This window comes from Hemiscyllium ocellatum, chromosome 4, assembly GCF_020745735.1.
Source record: "Hemiscyllium ocellatum isolate sHemOce1 chromosome 4, sHemOce1.pat.X.cur, whole genome shotgun sequence".
NCBI lineage: Eukaryota > Metazoa > Chordata > Chondrichthyes > Orectolobiformes > Hemiscylliidae > Hemiscyllium > Hemiscyllium ocellatum.
In genome coordinates, this window is record NC_083404.1 from 56,637,181 (window position 1) to 56,653,337 (window position 16,157).

General features: G+C 43.6%; 1 protein-coding gene across 1 annotated transcript in view; it reads right to left on the reverse strand.

Annotated features, from left to right (window-relative positions):
- The window catches only part of fer1l6 (fer-1 like family member 6), a 113,554-nt gene that overhangs the window by 47,532 nt on the left and 49,865 nt on the right, over window positions 1-16,157 (reverse strand). The window contains exons 17-19 of the mRNA XM_060824018.1: window positions 12,079-12,253; window positions 5,018-5,124; window positions 232-348 (exon numbers count right to left, since the gene is read on the reverse strand). Of these exons, the coding sequence (XP_060680001.1) occupies window positions 232-348; window positions 5,018-5,124; window positions 12,079-12,253 (399 nt within the window). The remainder of the gene's footprint in view (window positions 1-231; window positions 349-5,017; window positions 5,125-12,078; window positions 12,254-16,157) is intronic.

Consider the following 16,157-nt stretch of genomic DNA (forward strand, 5'->3'; position numbering starts at 1 on the left):
GAACAAATATTTTTCTTTGCTTTCAAGACTGTGCATTTGTTATTTTTCATTTTCTATTACACGCTTGTACTTACCCTTTAGTTTGTTTCTCATATTATGAGCAAAATCAGTGAACTACAGCCATTCTTATTGATCAGTGCTACCATTCCAATCAATGACATAATAACTTACTGGTAACTTTAATTTGAACAAGCATTATAAAATGAACATTTATCAGTAAGTATGTCGTACATTTTGGGCCCTCGCCACAGAAGAGTAATACTTAGACCACCAGTCTATGACATTCTCACTGTCTTGAATGACAGAAGGTTTCCTTCTTGATGTGAACTTTCGTGACAACCTCCTCTTCTGTAACAAAGCATAGGCAATGGAGGTGGTTTCAGTAAGGAAAAGAAATAATGTTTTGTTTACACACTTTCACTGGTTATATGCAACCATAAACCATTGTATCCCATCACCGTGGCAAGGGAGCAAACCCTTAGTTTAATGGCAACATCCTCATTTCTGAATCAGAATCTTGCTCCAAACAATCCTGGTGAGTTAAGATTGGAATTCCATCCCTGGAGATTGATATCCAGCAGAATATTTCCACTGATATAGGTTCAATTTGTAGGCTGTGCAAGATTTTAAAAAACAGCGCCCACCATTTGAAAGTAACCACCTTATCAGCCAGTGTAAGGAAGATAGTCACCATGGAAGATAAATTTACATCATGGTTTCTTAGGCTCAGAAACAGACTGAAAATCCTTCCACAGTTTCACATTATTCGCCAAACAAATTATCTGAATATACAACAGCAACCTTAACATGAATAAAATAAGCATGTTTAGTACTGAACTTAATAATAGTAGCTAATTAGAGGACCCAACGTACTCGTTAAAAAAGTGAATTGTTAGTTATCTCAATTTTGTACCAGATGTCAGGATTTAGCTATAGAGTAGGCTCAGAAAAAAAATTTACTTAATGTAAAGTGTTAAGAAGTTATTACATGTATAGTTAACTTAATTTTCTGCTCCTTGGATGCTGCCTGACCTGCTGCGCTTTTCCAGCAACACATTTGTCAGCTCTGATCTCCAGCATCTGCAGTCCTCACTCTCTCCTGCATAATTATTTGTCCTAGTAAGTTTGGTCTTCTTTGTTGACTTTTTCTTTTCCTTCTCGAACCTCTCAAGAGAGGCAATGGGAAGAGGAAGACACCTGAAGAAAGGCTCATGCCCAAAACGTCGATTCTCCTGCTCTTTGGATGCTGCCTGACCTGCTGAGCTTTTCCAGCAACACATTTTCAGCTCTGATCTCCAGCATCTGCAGTCTTCACTTTCTCCTCCAAGAGGAAAACACCCCATGATCTGTCAATCTTTAACCTCAATCAATACCATTAAAACAGATTAGCTCATCTTTTATCTCACTATGGCTTTTGTGAGCTTGCTGTACAACACTGATATTTCCTACATTGCAATAGTGACTAGATGTTTCCTAAAGTAACCTGTTCAGAGACCGTATTGCACACCTCTGGAGTAGGTAGGATTTGAACCCTGGCCTCCTGGTTCAGAGAGAGGGACACTGCCTTTGCACCAGAAAAGCCTTTCGAAGTAGGAACTATACCAGAATTACATAATTGGGTGTAATATCATATGGGATGCCCTGATGTTGTGCTATAGAAATGTAAGTCACTTTTTTGACCAATGTTAGGCTGCTACAGTAATGTCACTAATAGAAGAGTGTTCCCTTGGGAAACATTTAGGAAGTGACTTTGCAGCAACCTGAATGCCACTCGGGAACCTAAAGTAATGGCACTGGATACAGATTTCAATGCAACAGATAGCAGAAAGTATAGTTATATGAATAAACTCTACAACTTTACTTCCAGAAGCACAGGCAGCACAGTGCTGCCTCACAGTGCCATGGACCTGGGTTTGATTCCAGTCTCAGGCAATGGTCTGTTTGGAGTTTCCATGTTCGCCCTGCACCTGCATAGGTGCTCCAGTTTCTTCTCTCAGTCTAAAGATCTGCAGAATCAGGAGGATTGACTATGTGAAATTGCCCATAGTGTCAAGGGATACATAGCCTAGATGGATTAACCATGGGAAGTCCAGGGTTACAGGGATGAGGTAAAGGGTTGGGTCTGGGAGGATGCTGTTCAGAGACTGGATGGGTCAAAGGCCCTGTTTCCACATGTAGGGATTCTATGAGAAGGCTGGGAAAATTAATTGAACATTTTAAACTTATGAAGCATTTTAATATTGAATAGGAAATACTGATTTCCTCTGGTTTATGGATGATTTTAAACTTTGCATTTAGGAGAATTTGGGAAATGAATGCTTTTCTACAAGAAATTGTGGAAGCAACAACCATTGTATTTTCCAAGAGAAAATGACATTCTTGAAGTGACATCACTTAATTTGGATCACTGATATTGAGATTTTTTATGATTTGTTTTCATGGAATGTGAGCATTGTTGGTTAAGGTTGCATTTATTGCCTGTCCCTTATTGACCTGAAGAAGATACTTGTGAGCTGTATTCTTAAATCATTGCATCCACAACGTCATTAGAAAGGAAGATCCAGGTTTTGACTCAGCAATAATAAAGGAATGGTGATACACTTCTAAGTCAGGATGGTGTAGCTTGGAAGGGAACCAACAGTCTATAATGTGCCCATATTTTAACTTTTTATTTAGTTTTCAACATTTGCATTAAGGCAACATTTCTCTGCTACCATATTCTATTCGAGAAAGCCAGTTAGTGAATGATAGAACTGGAACCAATTGTTTTTTATATTTATATATATTATATTTATTAACAGAGTCTTGTGCTATAAGCATACACCTCCTCACACAACAATCATAATTTAAGTCTCTTATTATTTAAAGGGATCTAAGTGAGTCCCCAGTTAAGTACCCATGACCTGTATACAATTAATAGCAAAGCATCCAGTTAAAACTATTGAAGTACTTTTGAAATGTAGTTATTATAGTGCATGTAGCATTATAGTCTGAAAAAGTTAATGGAGTCATACTTCCTCTACCAACATGGTACTCCATTGCTCTTTTCAGCTCAGTTCCAGATAACCAAACACTCTGGGTTTTAAAAAAGCCCCCTTTGAACACCCACATCAATTCTTCAACAAATTACTTTATGTCCTTTCTCCCTTATTGCTGATTTATTTACTCTCCACTCTATCAGAGCCTCTTAAAAGTTTTATACATCCAATTAAATCTCCCTTATTGCAAAGAAACAACTGCAGCCATTCCAATATTTTCTCATGGTTAATACCGTCAGCCCAACAGAAATAGGAACAGAAGTGGGCCATTCAATACTCTCATGGCTGATCTGACATTCCTCATATCCACTTTTCTTCGTTTTCCCCTAACCCCACTGATCAAGAATCTTTCTATCTCAGCCTTAAGTATGCACAAGGACTCTATTTCTAAGCTCTTGTGGCAAAGAGTTCCAAAGACTCTCAAGCCTTTTAGAGAAGAAATTCCTCCTCATCTCAGTCTTAAATTGGTTAAAGTTCTCTACCTTTGGCAACAGCTTTGCAAATCTCTTCACTACCCTTTTTAGTGCAATAACATATTTCCACTATTTTACGCTATACTCTAGATCTGGTCCAACTAGCGTTCTATACAATTCTAGCATAACTTGTCTGCACTTATATTCTTTAGCTCAACTAGTAAAGTATTCTGTATGCTTCTTTAACCATCTTATCTTCCTGACCAGCTACCTTCAGAGATTTGTTGGTATGCTCTCTAATCTTGTGTACGTTTCAGTATCCTACCATTTACTGGGTATCCATTTGCCCTGTATGTCTTACTCAAATCTCACACATTTCTTGATTAGATCCCATTTGTCGACTTTGAGTTCACCTGACTAGTCCATTGATACCATCCTGAACACTACAGCTGACTGCTTCACTATCAATCACATAAGTCTTCCTGAACTGAAAACTACTTAATCATGCATCCCTACATAAATTTGGTCTCAAACAAAATCAAAATAAAGGAATGATCATTTTGACTCAATTTTTGATCTGCATTTGAAAAACCAATAAAAAGAACCAGTCGTTTTCCATGGGTCCTCCTTTCAATTTTAGGGATAATTGCATACCCAGACATATTAAGGGTGTTGTGAAACTTGAAATATTTACAAAGTTTTTCCAGGGTTGGAGTGTTTGGGATATAGGGCAACCACTGTATCTGCGGATCCTGTCACCCTGGTTTCAGTTGCCCGTGGTTTACCTGAACATATTACATGAAACATTCCAGAACTGGGGACAGGGGCTGCCTGTGAGGTAAATTTCCCATTTAAATGAATGGGTTCACTACTATCCATGGTTTCGGGCATCCGCAATAGGTCTTGGAACATATGCCCCGCAGGTACAGGGGAACTACTGCATAAGGGACAGGCTGAATAGATTGGGGCTTTTTTCCTGGAGCCTTGAAGGCTGAAGGGCGACCTTTTAGAAGTTTATAAAATCATGAGGGGCATGGATAGGGTAAATAGTCAACTCTCCGACTCCTGCAGTGGGAGAGTCCAGAACTAAAGGGCATGGGTTTAAGGTGAGAGGGGAAATATATAAAAGGGACCTAAGGGGTAACATTTTCAAGCAGAGGGTGGTGCATGTATGGAATGAGCTGCCAGAGGAAGTGATGGAGACTGGTATAATTGTAACATTTAAAAGGCATCTGGATGGATATATGGATAGGAAAGGCATAGAGGGATATGGGCCAAATGTTGGCAAATGGGACTAGATTTATCTAGGATATTTGGTCATCATGGACAAGTTGGACCAAAGGGTCTGTTTCTGTACCGTACAACTCTATGCCTGTATGTCCTGGGTACCTTTCCGGCATGAGGTTCACCCCAAAAACAGTGCCATATAACGATCAGAGTGCTCCTGCACAAATAACATGAGGTCAATAGAAGTGCATTAATATTGCAGGTCATCTTAATCTATAGTATTCAATCAAGTTCAACATAGTCACACAATTGAACTTCAGTAAAGTAGATCTTACTGACCATGTGTCTTGAGAAAGGTACTGCTGGCATTGGTTCAGATGATGCGTCAGGACTCATGTTTATATGGACTTCATTTTCTTGCATTTGTGGTATAGTACAAGGTTCATCTAAAGATTTTTTAAGAAGTCAATTATTAGTGCAAATATAAACTTACATTTATGCTGAAATACCTAGCTATAAATATCAACTTATCTGCACTTATATTCTTTAGCTCAACTAGTAAAGTATTCTGTAAGAGTCTTTAACCATCTTATCTTCCTGACCAGCTACCTTCAGAGATTTGTTGGTATGCTGTAAAGATCGACACTGCTCAGGTACTTTGAGGTTGTTTTTTCCAACGATTCAACTCTTAATTTGTCATTGCTTTAACTTTTCTTTAATCTGAATCTGATAAATGCACATATTCAAAGTTAGTTCTACAGTCTCTTAGGTACCCAAACTGATATACTCAAGAGTAACCAGAAAGCCTATTTGGTTCACATACATATTCCTCTTCTGTTACTGATTTAAGACACAAAGTGTTTTGGCTCATTTGAGAACAGTCTGTTTTCTAATTCAGAAACTTCTGCTTTGAGGTGTGTTCTCAGACTGAAGCACATAAGCTAGCTTGACACTTGAAATCCTGAAGGATTTCAGAATTAGTCAAAATACTACTTTGAAATGAGGCATAATCTCCATCCTCAGGTTTATTTCATAACAAACTTGTGATTGTTATGGGGGACTTTAACGTTCCAGATATTGACTGGGAAAGCTATAGCTCGAGTACGTTAAATGGGTCGGTGTTTGTCCAATGTGTGCAGGAGGGTTTCCTGACACAATATGTAGACAGGCCAACAAGAGGTGAGGCCATACTGGATTTGGTTCTGGGTAACGAACCAGGCCAGGTGTTAGAATTGGAGGTAGGTGAGCACTTTGGGGACAGTGACCACAATTTGGTGACTTTTAATCTAGTGATGGAGGGGGATAAGTGTGCACTGCAGGGCAAGAATTATAGCTGGGGGCAGGGAAATTATGATGCGGTGAGGCATGACTTAGGATGCGTGGCTTGGAAAAGTAGGCTTCAAGGGAAGGGTGCAATCGATATGTGGAGCTTGTTCAAGGAGCAACTATTGAGTGTCCTTGATAAATATGTACCTGTCAGGCAGGGAGGAAAGGGTTGTGTGAGGGAGCCGTGGTTTAATAAGGAATTGGAATCCCTTGTTAAAGGGAAGAGGGCGGCCTATGTAAAGATGAAGCGTGAAGGTTCAATTGGGGTGATTGAGAGTTATAAGGTAGCTAGGAAGGATTTAAAGAGAGAGCTAAGAGCAGCAAGGAGGGAACATGAAAAGTCCTTGGTTGGTAGGATTAGGGAAAACCCAAAGGTTTTCTATAGGTATGTCAGGAATAAAAGAATAACTAGGGTAGGAATAGGTCCAGTCAAGGATAGTAGTGGGAAGTTGCATGTGGAGGCTGAAGAGATTGGGGAGACGTTGAATGAATACTTTTCGTCAGTATTCACTCAGGAACAGGACATTGTTGCCAATGTGAATATTGAGTCACAATTAATTAGAATGGATGGCTTTGAGGTATGTAGGGAAGAGGTGTTGGAAATTCTGGAAAGGGTGAAAATAGATAAGTCCCCTGGGCCTGATGGCATTTATCGTAGGATTCTCTGGGAAGCAAGGGAGGAGATTGCAGAGCCATTGGCCTTGATTTTTATGTCCTCGTTGTCTACAGGAATAGTGCCAGAAGACTGGAGGATAGCGAATGTGGTTCCCTTGTTCAAGAAGGGGACTAGGGATAACACTAGTAACTATAGGCCGGTGAGTCTCACTTCAGTTGTGGGCAAAGTCTTAGAGAGAATTGTAAGGGATAGGATTTATGAACATCTGGATAGGAACAATGTGATCAAGGATAGTCAGCATGGTTTTGTGAAGGGCAGGTCGTGTCTCACAAACCTTGTTGAATTCTTTGAGAAGGTGACTAAGGAGGTGGACGAGGGTAAAGCGGTAGATGTGGTGTATATGGATTTTAGTAAGGCGTTTGATAAGGTTCTCCATGGTAGGCTACTGCAAAAAATACGGAGGTATGGCATTGAGGGTGTGTTAGAGATTTGGATTAGGAATTGGCTGGCTGGAAGAAGACAGAGGGTAGTAGTTGATGATAAAGGTTCATCTTGGAGTGCAGTTACTAGCGGTGTTCTGCAAGGATCTGTTTTGAGACCATTGCTGTTTGTCATTTTTACAAATGACCTGGAGGAGAGGCTGGAAGGTTCGGTGAGCAAGTTTGTGGATAATACGAAAGTCGGTGGAGTTGTTGACAGTGAGGAAGGATGTGGCAGGTTACAGCGGGATATAGATAAGCTGCAGAGCTGGGCAGAAAGGTGGCAAATGGAGTTCAATGTAGGTAAGTGTGAAGTGATTCACTTTGGTAAGAGTAACAAGAAGATGGGGTACTGGGCTAATGGTCGGATACTTGGTAGTGTGGATGAGCAGAGGGATCTTGGTGTCCATGTACACAGATCTCTGAAAGTTGCCACTCAGGTAAATAATGCTGTGAAGAAGACATATGGCATACTGGCTTTTATTGGTAGAGGAATTGAGTTCGGGAGTCCTGAGGTCATGTTGCAGTTGTATAAGACTTTGGTGCGGCCGCATCTGGAGTATTATGTGCAGTTTTGGTCGCCATACTATTGGAAGGACGTGGAGGCACTGGAACGGCTGCAGAAGAGGTTTACCAGGATGTTGCCTGGTATGGTAGGAAGATCGTATGAGGGAAGGCTGAGGCACTTGGGACGGTTTTCATTGGAGAAAAGAAGGTTTAGGGTGACTTGATAGAAGTGTACAAGATGATTAGGGGTTTAGATAGGGTTGACCATGAGAACCTTTTTCCACGTATGGAGTCAGCTATTACGAGGGGGCATAGCTTTAAATTAAGGGGTGGTAGGTATAGGACAGATGTTAGGGGTAGATTCTTTAATCAGCGAGTTGTGAGTTCATGGAATGCCCTGCCAGTAGCAGTGGTGGACTCTCCCTCTTTATGGGCATTTAAATGGGCATTGGATAGACATATGGAGGATAGTGGGCTAGTGTAGGTTAGGTGGGCTTGGATCGGCGCAACATCGAGGGCCAAAGGGCCTGAACTGCGCTGTATTTTTCTATGTTCTTCTATGTTCTATGACCAAAGGTGAGAAACCATCATTAATCTCAAAGCTTTTTGCAAAATGTTGCTTTGTGCAAATTGACTGCTGTCCTATGTTATGAATGTGAATTTTTATATGTTGATTATGTTTTCGACTGTTTCTTCCACTCAAGGTAAAAATGGAGAGTGAGGAGATTCATATGATTTATTTCAATTTCTGGCTGACAACAAACCTGGGTGGCTTAGTTAACATGGAGACTATAGCATGCAGTATAGGATTAATGGTTGCATTAAAATATTAATAAGGATTATCTTTTCTGTAGTTTAGAACATTAGCTGCCAGTGATATTTAGTCAATGTTGTTCTTTGTTACAGTAAACGTCTTTAAACATCAAGCTTTGTCATGTGATTCCCTTAAGTTTGTCATTAGGAATGGAAATATTGTATGTTTTTTGAAGCTATTGGTGTCTACATGGATAATAACATTAGACACTAAACTAAAGAAGATAAAGAGCCCACGATGTTGGATGGAGTCCATTCACTTGAATAGGGGATTGGCTAACTAATAGAAAACAGAGTTGGGATAAGGGGGAGCACTTACAGGACGGCAACCTGTAACGAGTGGATTACCATAGGGCTCAGTGCTGGGCACACAATTATTTACAATACAAATGATTTAATTAAGCCTGACATTTTTGTCCTTAAATTCTCCAACAAATGTCAATGGGTTGTGATCAGTGTATACAATTGTCTCAGATGCATTGCTGGTAATGGGGCGGCACGGTGGCACAGTGGTTAGCACTGCTGCCTCACAGCACCAGAGACCTGGGTTCAATTCCCGACTCAGGCGACTGACTGTGTGGAGTTTGCACGTTCTCCCCGTGTCTGCGTGGGTTTCCTCCGGATGCTCCGGTTTCCTCCCACAGTCCAAAGATGTGCAGGTTAGGAAAATTGGCCATGCTAAATTGCCCGTAGTGTTAGGTAGGGGGTAAATGTAGGGGTATGGGTGGGTTGCGCTTCGGCGGGTCGGTGTGGACTTGTTGGGCCGAAGGGCCTGTTTCCACACTGTAAGTAATCTAAGTAATCTAAGGAAAACAGATGAACTATTGCCAAGTTTACAATGACATAAAAACTGTTGGGAAGGCAAGTGGTGAGGATAATGCAAAGAATCTGCAGAACAATAATGGCAGGTTAATCAAGTGGGCAAAAACTTCACACATGGAATAATATGTGGAGAAATGTGGGGTTATGCACTTTGGCAGGAAGAATAGAGGAGCTAACTATTATTTAAATGGAGAAAGACTGCAGAATGCTATAGCACAGAAGGATTTAGGAGTCATCATGCATAAATCACAACAAAGCTAGCACCCATGTTCAAGAGGTAAAAAAGAAGTGGAAATGAAATGTTAGCCTTTATTTCAAAGGGAATAAAGTATAAAATAGATGGGTATTATACAACTTAGACTACAGCTGGAATATAGTGAACTGTTTTCGGGCCCTTATCTAAGGAACGATATATTGTCACTGGAGATAGTCCAGAGAAGATTCACGAGAATAATCCCATCATAAAGGAACTATCTCATTAGGCGAGGTTGAGGAGATTGGGCCTTTACCGAAGTTAAGAAGAATGAGAGACAAGCTTATTGAAATATGCAAAATCCTTCAGGCACTTGACAGGGTAGATGTAAAGAGATTGTTTCCCCCTTTGGGAGAGTTCAGGACCAGCTGGCATTATCTTGGAATAAGAAGTTACACATTCAAAACAGACATGGGAGGAATTTCATCTCTCAGAGGATGGTGAATTGCGGAATTCTTTACAAGAGGCCTGTCGAAGTTGCATTCTTAAATATAATCAAGGTTGGGATAGACTGATTTTTAATCAATAGGGAATCAAGGGTTATTGTGAGAAGGTAGGAAAGTGGAGTAGGGTTATCGGATCAGCCACAATCTCATTAATGGCAGAACAGACTCGATTGGCTAAATGGCCTACTTCTGCTGCTACAATTTCTGGTTTTAATGCATAGAAATAATGACTTCCTGTCCAGTAAATAGTGCAAAATATTTCACAAATTAATTGACAAAAATGTTCAGAGGGAGCTAGCTGCATTGTGATCACTAGCGATCTAAAGGCCCAAGTTGATAGTCTTTGAAAACGGCCTCAAGTCCCATCATGGCAACTGGTGGAGTTGAAGTTCAATTAATAAATCTATAATATAAAGCTAGAGTCAGCAGCAACAGTCATGAAACTATCGCCAATTGCAGTAAAAACCAGTTTTGATAAAAATCTGATTCATTCATGCCATTTAAGAAAGGAAATTTACCTTCCTTAAAGGACAGTTCTGAAATTATCTGAAACCGGAACATTAATTCTGATTTCTCTCCACAGACGCTGCTAGACCTGCTGAGCTTTTGCAGCAATTTTCGTTTTTATTTATGTTTTTGTTTCTGACTTCCAGTATCTGCAGTTTTTTTTTGCTTTCCTTACCCAGTCTGGCCTACACGTGACTCCAGATCTACAGCAATGTGGTTGACTCTTTAATGCCCTTTGAAAAGATTCAGTTGGACTCTCAATTCAAGGGCACTTAGGGATGGGCAATAATATTGCTCTTGTCAGCAATGTGGTCTAACCGTAAATGAAAGAGAAAATGTTACATGTTACTGTAAATTGAATTAAAATTTTTGAAATGAAAACTGACCGACAATGATAGAGGGACAGTGAAAGGAAGGACAAAAACAAAAGAGAGAATATAGATTTTCATTCACATAATGTGTTTCACAACCTGGCAATATCTTACTGAACCTAAGGACCAATTAACAATTTTTGAAGGACAAGGAAATGTGCAGGTTAATATGTGCAAGGCAAATTGTCACAATTTGTAATCAAATAAATTACCAGATTACTTATTTGTAGGTGTTTGCTGAGGGATTAAGGTTGGCCAGAAACACTGGGAGATCTCTCCCTGTTTTGTTTTCCTTTGAATAGTGCTGTGGGATCTTACACATCCACCTAAGAGAACAAACATTTTACCAACCAAACAGCACCTCTGACAGTGCTTACTCAGTACTAAACTTGATGTGTCACTCAAGATTCTGTACTCAAGTCTCTGAAGTAGTACTTGATTATGCGAGCTTCTAACTCAGAGGGATGTATGCCAAAAACAATTAAATAGTGGCTGGAGGCAAAAGCCTTTCTTCAATATTATATTAGGAACATAGAAACTGGTGTGAGCCATATAGCTCCTCAAATTTGTTCCACCATTCAATGATCATAACTAATTTGCAACCTTAATCCATGTACCCATCTTTGGCTAACAAATATTGCTCAATCTCACTTTAAAAATTAACACATGGCGTAGCATCAGCTGCAATTTGCAAAAAAAAAAGTTCCACACATCTACCACTTTTTGAGTGAAGAAATGCACCCCAAACTTTTCTCCCAAAAGATCTAGCTCGAGCTTTTAGACTGCTTCCAGTCCTAAATTTCCCAACCAGACTTTCTGTTCTTGATTGTATTTTATATTACATTGCAAGACAAAATGTAAGTGGACACATGGCCTGAACATCATGAAGCAACAATTCTTTATTTCTGTTGGCATCTATTCCTTGCAAAAATTAAGGTTAAAGTAGGAAAACAGAATAATTGCAAGGAATTAAGCTTATAGTTCACATCTGGTTGAGGAATTTTTTGTGTCTATTTATGTGTCTCACTCTTCCTGAAGTCTCTTTCTGATAAAGACACCTTTTCTTCCTGAGAAAGTCCCTCTGAGCTTCCTCAGTCAATGCACCACTCCCCCCCCCCCCCCCCCCCCCCCCCAATCACTGTTGCCACTTATTTCTGGAGGCCTTGTTACAGAGTGTTTACTCATCACAGATGGGGGGATAAAACTGTCCCCCATTACATTCTCAGCTGCTTTGAGAAGAGTAAGGTCAGAGGTTCTTACCAGTTATGTCCGGTGTCCTTCTGCGTGCTGATTGACGATGTTCACGAGGTCTGTGCATGTACTGCTTCAGTGAGTTGATGGTATGTGTCCCAACAAGAGTGCTGCGGCCAAATGCTCTCCAGTCAACAACAGAGATACGGAGTGGTGGGTGAAGGTATTCATTGTCAGGTAATTCCTGTCAAAACAAACAGTAAAGCCTTTCTTTTACTCTCCTTTTAAATCAACGTGCACAAGTCTTACAGGTATATGGTACAATAGCCCCAGTATTTACCAAAGGAGGGAGGGGTGACCTGAGAGGGACAAGGGCAGGAGTAAAATCTGGAATCTAACCCATGATATTGGTATTATTTGCCAATGGAGAGGTTGCGGGGGCAAGAGAAACAATGGCAAAAAAGCTGCAGCCAGGACAGTTGGAAGTGGTGTCCAACCAGAGAGAAATTGGGGTGAAGGTTGGACCCTGCAATTTGGAGGTGGGGATGAATGGAGTGGGGAAGTGTTGCTTACAAGGAACAGGAAGGGGCCATGATAAACAAAAGATTTACTTGAAGTGTTCAGAAACACAATACAGCCAGTTTTGTTTAGAATCCCAACAGTGTCGAAGCAGGCCATTCAGCCTATTGAGTAAAAAGTGAGGTCTGCAGATGCTGGAGATCAGAGCTGAAAATGTGTTGCTGGTTAAAGCACAGCAGGCCAGGCAGCATCCTAGGAACAGGAAATTCGACGTTTCGGGCCAGAGCCCTTCATCAGGAATGAGGAGAGTGTGCCAGGCAGGCTAAGATAAAAGGTAGGGAGGAGGGATCTGGGGGAGGGGCGATGGAGATGTGATAGGTGGAAGGAGGTCAAGGTGAGGGTGATAGGCTGGAGTGGGGTGGGGGCGGAGAGGTCAGGAAGAAGATTGCAGGTTAGGAAGGCGGTGCTGAGTTGAGGGAACCGACTGAGACAAGGTGGGGGGAGGGGAAATGAGGAAACTGGAGAAATCTGAGTTCATTCCTTGTGGTTGGAGGGTTCCCAGGCGGAAGATGAGGCGCTCTTCCTCCAACCGTCGTGTTGTTATGTTCTGCCGATGGAGGAGTCCAAGGACCTGCATGTCCTCGGTGGAGTGGGAGGGAGAGTTAAAGTGTTGAGCCACGGGGTGGTTGGGTTGGTTGGTCCGGGCGTCCCAGAGGTGTTCCCTGAAGCTTTCCGCAAGTAGGTGGCCCGTCTCCCCAATATAGAGGAGGCCACATCGGGTGCAGCAGATGCAATAGATGATGTATGTGGAGGTGCAGGTGAATTTGTGGCGGATATGGAAGGATCCCTTGTGGCCTTGGAGAGAAGTAAGGGAGGAGGTGTGGGCGCAAGTTTTACATTTCCTGCGGTTGCAGGGGAAGGTGCCGGGAGTGGAGGTTGGGTTGGTGGGGGGTGTGGACCTGACGAGGGAGTCATGAGCGGAACGCTGATAGGGGAGGGGAGGAAAATATATCCCTGGTGGTGGGGTCCGATTGGAGGTGGCGGAAAAGACGGCGGATGATACGCTGTATACGGAGGTTGGTGGGGTGGTAGGTGAGAACCAGTAGGGTTCTGCCTTGGTGGCGGTTGGAGTAGTGGGGCTCAAGGGCAGAGAAGCGGGAAGTGGAGGAGATGCGGTGGAGGGCATCATCGATCACGTCTGGGATCCTGACAGAGATATCCTGTCTCTTCGTAGGATATGTGGAACAGTCCATCTTCCGCAACTACACTGGCACCTCTCCCCACCTTTTCCTCCGCTACATCGATAACTGTATCGGCGCTGCCTCGTGCTCCCACGAGGAGGTTGAACAGTTCATCAACTTTACCAACACCTTCCATCCCGATCTCAAATTCACCTGGACTGTCTCAGACTCCTCCCTCCCCTTCCTAGACCTTTCCATTTCTATCTCGGGCGACCGACTCAACCCAGGCATCTATTATAAACCGACTGACTCCCACAGCTACCTGGACTACACCTCCTCCCACCCTGTCCCCTGTAAAAACGCCATCCCATATTCCCAATTCCTTCGTCTCCGCCGCATCTGCTCCCAGGAGGACCAGTTCCAATACCGTACAGCCCAGATGGCCTCCTTCTTCAAGGACCCCCTCACCTACGTTCGGGACACCACCCACGCCCTCCACTTTCTCCATGATTTTAGCTTCCCCGGTCCCCAACGCCTTATCTTCACGATGGACATCCAATCTCTGTACACCTCCATCCCCCATCACGAAGGACTAAAAGCCCTCCGCTTCTTCCTTTCCCTCCGCACCAACCAGTACCCTTCCACTGACACCCTCCTCCGACTGACTGAACTAGTCCTCACCCTGAATAACTTCTCTTTCCAATCCTCCCACTTCCTCCAAACTAAAGGAGTTGCCATGGGCACCCGCATGGGCCCCAGCTATGCCTGCCTCTTCGTAGGATATGTGGAACAGTCCATCTTCCGCAACTACACTGGCACCACCCCCTACCTTTTCCCCTGCTACATCGATGACTGTATCGGCGCTGCCTCATGCTCCCACGAGGAGGTTGAACAGTTCATCAACTTTACCAACATCTTCCATCCCGACCTCAAATTCACGTGGACTGTCTCAGACTCCTCCCTCCCCTTCCTAGACCTTTCCATTTCTATCTCGGGCGACCGACTCAACACAGGCATCTACTATAAACCGACTGACTCCCACAGCTACCTGGACTACACCTCCTCCCACCCTGCCCCCTGTAAAAATGCCATCCCATATTTCCAATTCCTTCGTCTCCGCCGCATCTGCTCCCAGGAGGACCAGTTCCAACACCGCACAGCCCAGATGGCCTCCTTCTTCAAGGACCGCAGATTCCCCCCAGACATGATCGACGATGCCCTCCACCGCATCTCCTCCACTTCCCGCTCCTCCGCCCTTGAGCCCCGCTTCTCCAACCGCCACCAAGACAGAACCCCACTGGTTCTCACCTACCACCCCACCAACCTTCGTATACAGCGTATCATCCGCCATCATTTCCGCCACATCCAAACGGACCCCACCACCAGGGATATATTTTCCTCCCCTCCCCTATCAGCATTCCGCAAAGACCACTCCCTTCGTTACTCCCTCGTCAGGTCCACACCCCCCACCAACCCAACCTCCACTCCCGGCACCTTCCCCTGCAACCGCAGGAAATGTAAAACTTGCGCCCACACCTCCTTCCTTACTTCTCTCCAAGGCCCCGAGGGATCCTTCCATATCCGCCACAAATTCACCTGCACCTCACACACATCATCTATTGCATCCGCTGCACCCAATGTGGCTTCCTCTATATTGGGGAGACGGGCCGCCTACTTGCGGAACGCTTCAGGGAACACCTCTGGGACGCCCGGACCAACCAACCCAACCACCCCGTGGCTCAACACTTTAACTCTCCCTCCCACTCCACCGAGGACATGCAGGTCCTTGGACTCCTCCATCGGCAGAACATAACAACACGACGGTTGGAGGAAGAGCGCCTCATCTTCCGCCTGGGAACCCTCCAACCACAAGGAATGAACTCAGATTTCTCCAGTTTCCTCATTTCCCCTCCCCCCACCTTGTCTCAGTCGGTTCCCTCAACTCAGCACCGCCCTCCAAACCTGCAATCTTCTTCCTGACCTCTCCGCCCCACCCCACTCCGGCCTATCACCCTCACCTTGACCTCCTTCCACCTATCACATCTCCATCGCCCCTCCCCCAGATCCCTCCTCCCTACCTTTTATCTTAGCCTGCCTGGCACACTCTCCTCATTCCTGATGAAGGGCTCTGGCCCGAAACGTCGAATTTCCTGTTCCTAGGATGCTGCCTGGCCTGCTGTGCTTTAACCAGCAACACATTTTCAGCTCATTCAGCCTATTGAGTCCATACCAACTGTCTGAACGGCCTCCCATCTTTTTCCTGTAACCCTGCAATTCCCAGGGCTAATCCACCCAACCTACACATCCCTCGACACTATGGCCAGTCCACTTAACCCACACGACTTTGTGCGAGAAAACAGGAGAACCGAGAGGAACCCCATGCAGACACAGGAAAAATATGCAAACTCCACACAGGCAGTCACCTGAGGGCAGAATTGAATTTGGTCC